The 10,499-nt window shown below is 33.3% G+C and overlaps 1 protein-coding gene across 1 annotated transcript; it reads left to right on the top strand.

The window, feature by feature from the left end:
• Nucleotides 1–4,519: 4,519 nt before the first annotated feature.
• LOC127100958 (porphobilinogen deaminase, chloroplastic) lies at nt 4,520–7,609 on the top strand. The gene is made up of 5 exons (NM_001427001.1): nt 4,520–4,895; nt 5,516–5,921; nt 6,008–6,214; nt 6,429–6,606; nt 6,696–7,609. Exons 1-5 carry the CDS (start codon nt 4,690–4,692, stop codon nt 6,806–6,808), a joined length of 1,110 nt encoding a protein of 369 aa, NP_001413930.1. The 5' UTR covers nt 4,520–4,689; the 3' UTR covers nt 6,809–7,609.
• Nucleotides 7,610–10,499: the final 2,890 nt, after the last annotated feature.

Below are 10,499 nucleotides of genomic sequence, written 5' to 3'. Positions count from 1 at the left end.
TTTTTCAAGGAAATGTTGAATTTTCTACCAATTCGATTGAATCATCTAATAACCTTTCCTAGTTTCCTTTTCATTTTGCTCTCTCTCTCTCTCTCTCTCTCTCTTATATATATACATTGTTTTTCAAGGAAATGTTGAATTTTCTTCCAATGTCGATTGAATCATCTAATAGTCTTTCCTTAGTGTCCTTTTCATTTCAAGTATTCGTTAAATTTTCTTCCAATGTCGATTAAATCATCGAATTGCCTTTCCTTAGTGTCCTTTTTATTTTGTTTTTCTCTCTCTCTCTCTCTCTTATATATATTATATATATATATATATATATATATATATATATATATATATATTGTTTTTCAATGAGCTGTTAAATTTTATTCCAATATCGATTAAATAATTGAATTGTCTTTCCTTAGTGTCCTTTTCGTTTTGCTCTCTCTCTCTCTCTCTCTCCTCTCTTTTTTATCTATATATATATATATATATATATATTATATATATATATATATTGTTTTTCAAGGAAATGTTAAATTTGTTTCCACTGTCGATTGAATCATCTAATAGCCTTTCCTTAGTGTCCTTTTCATTTTGCTCTCTCTCTCTCTCTCTCTCTCTCTCTCTCTCTCTCTCTTCTATATATTGTTTTTCAAGGAAATGTTAAATTTTCTTCCAATGTCGATTAAATCATTTAATAGCCTTTCATTAGTGCCCTTTTCTTCCAATGTCGATTAAATCATTTAATAACCTTTCATTTGTGTGAATTTTTAAGTCTTATCCCATCTTTTTTGTTAATGACAAAGGGGGAGAAGAATCTATGTTAGTATGTATATATCTAACCCAATTTGCAGCAAGAATATACATTGTCAAATTCTTTCAAGCATAGATCACGGGGGAGCATTTTTCAAGTGGGAGACACTCTTTTTGAAATAGAAAATTGCATTAATTCTTTCAAGAGGTTGTCATAATAAAAAATGGGGAGAATGTGAATATGGACTTCTCCAACAAGTGTTTTGATGAAGATAATTCTACATGCAAATATATATGACAAAAAGCAAATGGTTCAAGACTTCAAATTAGCTCAAGTCAAGTTTCAAGTTTTATAAGTATTGGAGCTTAGTAGGATTGATCATGATTTTTAAGGTATAAGCATTCAAACTTACTTTGATAGTATCAAGTGCTCAAGAAAAACATTTATTCATGCCACATATCATTAAACATATGTTATGCATCGAATAATTGACTACATGATTTTCATTTAAGCAATTTTTCACTTGTTAGCTGAGGTAACCGATTACCATAATTAAGGTAACCGGTTACATGGTCACGGTGCTGCAGACAGTGGCCATTTTTGATTGAGGTAACCGGTTACCCAGATTCATTTAACCGATTACACTGGAAAAAATTTCAAATTCTAGTGGTAATGCTTCAGCATAATCAGTTACTACCTTTAAGGCAACCGATTATCACTGAAGCAGTGACAATGTTTCGCCTTGTAATTGCAACAAACATGTTGTTTTTAATTGTAAGTTTTCATGGCATCCCTACATACAATTACATGCATTTAGAGAAGTGTTTTAACATTATATAAACCTTATATTTTTAGAATTCAAGTTTCACCTCTTTCATAGCAATTTAACTTCATTTTTCTATCTCTTTTTCAAAACAAGTGTTGTGGAACTTTAACTTTCATTGAGAAATTTCTGCATATTGATGTCATATCAATCTAGAAAAAAATTCTCCATACATTCATCAACACTTGAGTACTTATACATCATTGTAAATTGCTTGCTTGAAAGGGAAGATCAATCTTAATGGTTGATACATATTCATCAACTTTCTTTTACTCAAATAGTCTCCATTATCGGTTGTAATACCTTGTTGTCCAGCATTGTTGGAAGCAAGAGAATGTTTAAGGGAGGATTATTCTCTCTATACACTTAGTGAAAAATCCAAGAGAATTATTCTTGGTGGATTAAGTTAGAGTCTTGTATAGATAGACTATGGTGTCTTGTCTAAAGATCTAACAATAATAAAATCTCTTTTATGTTGAAAAGGGATTGAAGTACTCTCGGATTGTGAGGGGAACCATGATATTTTGCCGTGTTCTTTACTTTCTGCATTTTACAACTTTCATCATTTAACAAGTAAACAGAAAAATAACCAGAACAAAGGCTAAAGCCAGGAAAATTTCAAGGCACCTTATTCACCCCCCCCTCCCTCTCTTAGGTGCAAACTCTACTTACAATTAAGACACTTCAGTAGACAACAACATGTTAAAAAATGTTCTACATTGTGTAAGACATCTTGTCTCACTCTATTTGCTTGATCCGCACAAAAGATTGAAGTATTTCTCGGAACTTTGGAGATTTGTTTCCATTTATGTCAGATCAAATATTTAATTTATTATGTGTGTTTTAGTTTAAGAAAGATTTACTTTATACCTTTGTTAGAAATATGAAATTTCATATTTTCAATAGATTCAAATTTATTCAAGATTTGTTTGCAATCAACTTTATGAAGATTGACTTTATACGCTTTTGGAGGTTCAACCACATCTCAAATCAAGAAAGTCCTAGTTGTACTTTTTTTTGCTATTTAAGGAGTCATTATCCTTTATGAAGAGTCATACTTTGTACTACTAAGCTTGACGTGTTTTATTGTTATTGAGTCTTTGTTATTTTTTGTAATACTTTATTTTTGCATTATATTTCTAAGTTAGGAGAATATAGTATTTGAGTTGTATTGTTGATTTATCATTCATATACTTTTGTAACTATCCATATACTTGGGAGAGTGTTTGAGTTAAAGTGAGAGAGATCTCATATTTAGGGGGATCTTGGATCGAAGTTCACATGTATTGTTAGAAAAAGAGACATTGATTTGAGAGAGTTCAAATTATACCAATTTGTACTTCGGACTATTAAAAGTGAATTTTCTTTCATTAGGTTACTTCCCTCCAAAAGCAGGTGATTTTGCACCGAACTAGGTTATCAATTCCTGTGTTATTTAAATTATGCTTTTATTCTTTCTGTTACAGATATTATACACATTGTTCCAACATTGTGTCTGATATCTTGTCATCTATAGAATCGAATTTCAAAATGAACTGAAAACTTTGTTGGAAAAAGAGTTTGAAATGAAGAACTTAGGTGATGCTAAGAAGATTCTTAAATGAAAATTCACATGAATATGCGTGATAGAAAGTTATGACACCCTTAGAAGATTTATGCTGAAAATGTGTTAGACAAACTTGACGTGAGTAATTCAAATGTTGAGAGTATTTTATTGGCCAATCACTTTAAGCTTTCATTAGATCAGTGACCAAAGACACATCAGAAGTTAAGTATACGTCAAATGTTCCTTACGACAATGTTGTGGTTGTTTAATGTATGATATAGTTTGCATACTAAATTCGACACAAAATATAAGTTAAGCTTACAAGTTCATGTCGAAGCCGAATAATTGAAAGCATTAAAAATATTACAAGTGAAGCATTATAAAAAAAAAGAAATATTATTGATAGATAATATCACATACTGGTTGAAATATCTCAACCAGTTCACAACCCATAGTATTATATATACGTAAGGGTGAGAATAGGTCAAGCCAACTAACAGGGGCCTACGGCCTAGCCTACATAGGTCAATGCCAGACCAAACTTTTTTTTAAAACAGAAAATGCCCGGACTTTTTTATAAACCTATTTAGTTAAATAGGCTAGGCCGCAAGCCATACAAAAAGCCTTATAAGTCTATCAAGCCGACTTAGTTATTAAATATGAATGAATTTATTATTTTTATATTGTATTTTATACTTTATATTAAAATACAAAAGTATAATTTAATTATATTTAAGAATTTATGAAAATAAGTCGAAGGAAATCCTATGAATAATATTATAAGGTGTTTTTATAAATTCTCTCAAACAAATCATCTCACAAAATTTATGTTATTAGGTAAGTTCAGAAAAGTCAATGGAAACAAATATTTAATCTTATTGTACTTTTGATTATCTAGTCTATTTAAACATTAATTGAATTTCTGATTTACATATGTTCAAATGATATAGGTTTTTTAAATAGGTTAATAGGTCAATCAAACCTTCAAAAATGTCATGCTCAAACAAAAAAATAAATCTTTGATAAACTACATATCAAACTTAAATTTTGAACAAATCAGACTCAGATTAGCAAAGGCTAACTCGGTCCAACATATTCCAACCTCTATATATATAATCAATAACTATCTTCTAGATACAATAAAATTAATTCAGAATTAATGAGCTGAAGCCAATTAAACCACCAATTTAAATTACATATATTTTGACACATTCCTATAGTAATCTCAATGATTATTTTATCTATTTATTAAAAAAAATCACAAAATAATTATTAATAATAATTTCAACTTTCATCTACATTCATTTGTTTAATTTTTTTATTGAATGTATCAACTATTTTTAAGGGGCAGAATCTATATACTTGGGTGATTCAAGAGTTGGAAAATCAAAATTTTCCAATCATCAAAATTTTAAGAACATAATAATAAGAAGGTAATGTAATTGGGTAAGGTGGGGACCACAAGTTCTATCTTGAAGATCTTGTCAAATAAAAAAGCTCTATCTTAAGATCATATCACATTTAAAATCCCAATTCCCTTCTTCAACTCCAAACCGTGTACTGCTTCACACCCAAATGGAGATGACCCTTTATTCCTCTTCATCATTCTCTCTTCCTTCTGCACCTTCCAATCCATCCCTTTCCCTTTTCACTTCCTCTTTCCGCTTCTCGTCTTTCAAAACCTCACCTTTCTCCAAATGTCGCATCAGGGCTTCCCTTGCCGTTGAGCAACAAACCCAGCAGAATAAGACCGCTCTTATCAGAATTGGTACCAGAGGGAGGTAATTTTACTCGTTTCTGCTTCTGGGTTCTTTTCATTTTGGCTTAAATGTGTCAACTTTAGTTAAATTTTGCATTTTTATAGTGTTTAATTCAATGGGTCTATGCTTTGTTAGGTTAAACTGTGTTTGATAAAGCTGTTTAACATGTTGACTTTTAGAGAATAGGGTGTTATTGACATTTGGTGATTGTAGTTATTGCCAAAAATTGATTTTGCTTTGTTGTAAATTAGTGAATTTCAGAACAAAAGGGGTTTTGTTTTATGCAAGATGCATGGTTCATAATGTTAGGATTTTGCATTACTAGTATATCAGTATTTTACCTTCTTGTGTTTAATTTAATGCATGCACAGAATCCCAACAGATCTAAACATCCCTCAGTGCCCCTCCTTAGAGGATGATTATAGAAAGGGATAAATGTAACAATGAATGAAATGCTTGCAATCATCTTGGTAGATAATAAGTGATTTTTAAGAAAAGTAGTCTCATCTTTGGTTTCTTCTGTTATGGAAAATTTTTGTTTTTTTTGTTTTTGTTTTTATTTAGCCTCTTAATGTTAGCTAGATGATTATGAATGCTTCCGCGGTTGGTGTAACAAATTTGTATGTTTATATTTAGAGCAGTCCACTAGCTCTGGCGCAAGCGCATGAGACAAGAGACAAACTCATGGCATCGCATACAGAGTTAGCTGAAGAAGGAGCTATTCAAATTGTAATAATTAAAACGACCGGTGACAAAATATTATCGCAACCGCTCGCAGACATAGGTGGGAAGGGATTGTTCACAAAAGAGATAGATGAAGCACTCATAAATGGGGACATTGACATTGCTGTTCATTCAATGAAAGATGTTCCTACATACTTACCAGAGGAAACTATTTTACCGTGTAACCTTCCACGAGAGGATGTTAGAGATGCATTTATATCATTGAGTGCGGCTTCACTAGCTGATCTACCGGCTGGAAGTGTTATTGGTACTGCTTCACTTAGACGAAAGTCACAAATCCTTCACAGATATCCATCTCTAACTGTAAGCTAGTGTTTCTGTCATTTTAGTTGTCTGGAGCAGTGATTGAATCTAATTGATTTTTATTTAACCTATAGTTATAACCTCAGGTGCAAGATAATTTCCGTGGCAATGTCCAAACAAGGCTTAGAAAACTCAGTGAAGGGGTTGTCAAAGCTACCTTGTTGGCTTTGGCTGGACTGAAACGATTAAATATGACAGAAAATGTAACTTCAACCCTATCAATTGATGATATGCTTCCCGCTGTTGCCCAAGGTGCAATTGGAATAGCCTGTAGAAGTAATGATGATAAAATGGTGAGTGTTTAACTATATTTCATGAACTTGTCACTTGTAAAACTTGATGAAAACACTTTTTTGTTTAAATTTTCTCGTTTAATGTATAAATATATTTCGTGAACTATAGTTTCATGTACCTTTAGGGTACACATATGATTTAGTGTAGGCTGATTTCTACATCATATAGTTGTGGTGTTTAGTTTTATCGTATTTGGATGTCTGATATCTGCAGGCAGAATATCTTGCTTCGCTGAATCATGAAGAAACAAGACTAGCAATTTCCTGCGAAAGAGCCTTCCTTACAACTTTGGACGGGTCTTGCCGAACGCCTATCGCAGGGTATGCTAGCAGAGACAAGGATGGTAATTGCTTGTTTAGAGGATTAGTTGCTTCCCCTGATGGAACCCGTGGTATGTACATCTTAGCAATACATTTTCTTGCTTTCTCGTTTCCGATACATTAACGGTTACCATTCTTAACCTAAACTCCATTTATGCAGTCCTTGAAACTTCCAGAATTGGTTCTTATACTTATGAAGATATGATGAAGATAGGTAAAGATGCCGGTGAGGAGCTTCTTTCTCGAGCTGGACCTGGCTTTTTTAATAGTTAACATCTTAAATTATAAAGTTTCAACACTCAATCGGTAACGCATGTATGGTAGGTTGTATTATCAGAGCTTTTTTAAAGTGGCTGCACCCGAAGTTTGTTTATTCTTTTTCAACTGAACTCCTTATTAGGATCAAATTGTTGTATTTTATTAGGTGATTGGAAAGCCAAATTTTTGTAATATTTTTGTTCCTGCAATAGTGAAGTTTTAGAATTTGTCCTTCCCACGGAAGTTTCAATGGGTGATTCTTGACTCTGGTTCAGGAAAGCAACAATTAAAATACCTGTTAGTGTTGTTTGCTATATAATGTTGAGTTCCTAAAAGTTTTGAAATTGCAGAAAAGGGTTGATTTGTTGAATTTGAACATGATCCTGTAGGGATTGAAAGAAAAAGTGTAATAATCTATTGAAGATATGTGTCATTTCCTTCTATCATCTTTCTTGGCAGGCTTGGCATTTTGGCCATTGTGTATTCAGCATAAATTCTTGCTGTTATTTCTGAGAAAAAATATCAATAAATTTGGTATACGAATTATGCTCACTTGATCAATGAAATGTTTAGTGTAATATTTGTACCATGTATGTACTATTAAGGCTCTATGCATGTGCAATTAGGTGTATACAAGAACTTGTTGCCTTAAGAGTACCTTACCAATGAGTATATCATAAGAACTAATTTTAGAAAAAAAATGTATTTTTTCGAGGGTGAGAATGTAATACAAGGAGGATGAGCATGTGTGCAGAAAATTAATTCTAAACGAGTGAATAGATGAATTGGTTCTTGAAATGGCAAACACCGATTATAATAGTTTATGATCAACCTGCTAACTTTTGATGTTAGGGGTAATGATCAGTAGCATGTGATTTTTCATATGAATTATGATAATGTCCATTTGAAGAAATGGAGGGGTGATAGTTGTAAATATTTCGACGTAGGATAATGTTTTTAGATTTTCAAGAGTGGGAACTTTGATTTGGTGTCAGCCTCCCTCTTATATCAAGGCTTCTCATAAGTTTTTGGAGACAAATGATCTTTTTTTCCTTTTAAGTGGACAAATGTCAGAATATGATTTGTTATGTCATCTATTGACCATCCTTCCATCATTTGCTTGATTCATGTGCTTTTCAAGGGCAAGTCCATACTTGCTCTCTAGAGCCTAAAACCTTCTTTTGGATGATAGGCGTAAGACTGATATTTTTCTCCTGACATCACACGGTTGTAAATATTTTGCTTTACTCGACTTTATGTTTTGGGTCAAATTTTGAATTTAAGTTTGAGGAAGAGTAATTAGGGTTTTTTTGTTATTGGGTCACTCATACCATAATCTAATATCCTAATGAGTGAATATTCTCTCTTCCTCAATATATGTAGGAACAACTTCCTCCCAAGTCTGGTTTGGTAGAATCAGGTATTAACTTGGGATGCTCTTATAGATAGGATTTACCAAATGGGTGACGACTCTAATAGAAATTCACACATCTTCAACTTGTCTTTTGACATTCTAATGTATTTTGGTTAGGACTGATGTGACTCCTCGAAGTTTTCCTCTATACTGTCTTCCACGTGTTAGTTTATAGCTAGTAGCGTGGTGGTCTATTGTTAGGTCTCTTATGATGAGTTTTCTAGGAACTTCCATCGTAATTATTACTACGACGACAATGTTCTTTGTTTATTGGTTGACATTCAACCCTTTACTTACTGCATTTCTAGGTGGAATTTTGCTTTTCCGTCTTCCTTCTCACGTGATTATAAATACTTCGAGCAATTACTAATTCCTAGTTTTGCTAGAAAGTGTTCTCTTTTTCTCCTAAAGTTTTTTTTCTTTTGGAAATGCTTCACCACTTTTCATTGGTAAGTCTTTCTTCCCTCCTCACTCTTCATATTTACTGGGTTTAATAATGGCAAAGTAGATCTAATTTTAACTTAGTTGTTATCTAGCATTGGGGAGAATGGTGAGGGTACATGATTGCTTCTTTCATATTTATTTTTTGTGTACCTAAGTATGATGATTTGTGCCATAAATACCCTCTGAACTTATTCTTGATGAGTGCACATGATCTCCTATCCATGGGTAAATGATACTTACTTGGGGACTCCTTATATATACTCATATTTAGACATTACCAACCTCACTCTCGCCTTTCTGTACCACACCCGCCCCGCCCCCAACCCATTTGGGTATAACATTTCGCCATCCACCCCCACCCCCAACGCGGAACAGGTTACCCCGCCTCGTCCTGTAAGACCCCAATTTTTGCCCTAAGATCCCTCATGGCCTCAAGGCATCATATCATGTCATATCGTTGCCTCAAGGATCATTTGTGCACCTTTGCTTCCCTCTTAGTGGGTGGGTACCTTGTGAGTGTGATTCTTGATCACCAAGCATGTATTGCATTTGTATATCATTGCTTTTCATTTGTTATCTAACCAAAAGTGCAAAAATATTGTCATCTAACCTTGTTTCTTGTAGCTGAAGCAATCATCAGTCAAACAGTCAAAATCAGCCATTGAGCTAGATGGTGACCATTCTTGAAGAATTTGGGCACCATGATCATTCATCAAGAGTTCATATGAGTTATGGTATCATTTGGCATCAAGATCTCAAGAGAAAAAGGCTTGAAATTCATCAGAACATGGCTCAGTCAACCAAAACCCTAGTAAAGTCAACTGTGGTCAACTGTGCATTTAATCAGGGATTTGAAGGTGTGAGATGGTTGGAAAGGTCTCATTCATGTCCATATAAGCCTCATTTGGCATTTCAAAGATCAAGGTTGAAGGATTTGAAGTCAGGCAAAAAAGTTTCCAAAAATGGAAATGACCTGTAATTTTCACCTGCCCAAAATGGAAAGTCATTCTCCTCAAAATTACATCATGAAGCAAGCTTCAAATCAAAATTTGTCCAACATGAAAGTTGAAGATCTTGTTCTTGCCTTTCCAAAAAGTCCAAGAACACTCATTTCCCATTTATGGTTGGCAAGTTATGATCAAATCATTTTCAGAAAAAGTTGAAATTCAAAGTGCCATAACTTTTGAATGGAAAGGCCAAATTGGATGATTCTTTTTTGAGCAAATCCCATTTGATGTGTACTATCCAAATCCATCATCACATTTCATCAAAAACCTTCACATAAAAAGGTCATTTTTCAAGTGGACCATTTAATTTTTGGTGGAAAAAAAGTCCAAATTTCAAAATACAAGGAATTTTCAAATGGGACCAATTCCAATAGCTTCCAAATGCATTTTATGATTTGCTCAAAGTGAAAAACTACTGTTCCATTGGTTCAAGGTGCATAAGGGCAAAAAGGCCATTTGACATAACAAGCTCATTTTGCTAATCATCCAATTTTGCTTAATCATGATTAAAGGGTGGATTAAGAGCATGTATAAAAGCCTAATTCTAACAGAATTGAAAAAAGGAATCATTTTTTCAGATCCAATCCTAAAATCTCAAAAATTCTCTCACTTTTCTCCATTTTCACATACACTCTTTTTCATCAATTCTTCAAGAATCCTTTGATCTTTGTGCTTTCTTTTGTAGCATTCATCATTTGTAGGTAATTTTCAAGGTCTGTTGAAGCAATTGAGGAAGAAAACCGTGCCAATTCTCACTGTTGCAAAGCTTGCTCATCAATGGCAGCTGGAAAATTCTTCATGATCGTGCGTTTCTGAGTTGTGTTGAACCTTCCAATCACCT

The sequence above is a fragment of the Lathyrus oleraceus genome, chromosome 7 (assembly GCF_024323335.1).
Source record: "Lathyrus oleraceus cultivar Zhongwan6 chromosome 7, CAAS_Psat_ZW6_1.0, whole genome shotgun sequence".
NCBI lineage: Eukaryota > Viridiplantae > Streptophyta > Magnoliopsida > Fabales > Fabaceae > Lathyrus > Lathyrus oleraceus.
Note: the sequence above shows the minus strand (reverse complement) of the source record. Positions and strands in the feature narration are given on the sequence as shown.

Bases quoted from the DNA above. Each gene is read 5' to 3' on its own strand.
- LOC127100958 (NM_001427001.1), top strand. From the start codon at position 4,690: ATGGAGATGACCCTTTATTCCTCTTCATCATTCTCTCTTCCTTCTGCA. The intron at 4,896-5,515 runs GTAATTTTACTC...TATTTAGAGCAG, and splicing joins AGAATTGGTACCAGAGGGAG to TCCACTAGCTCTGGCGCAAG. The intron at 6,215-6,428 runs GTGAGTGTTTAA...TGATATCTGCAG, and splicing joins GAAGTAATGATGATAAAATG to GCAGAATATCTTGCTTCGCT.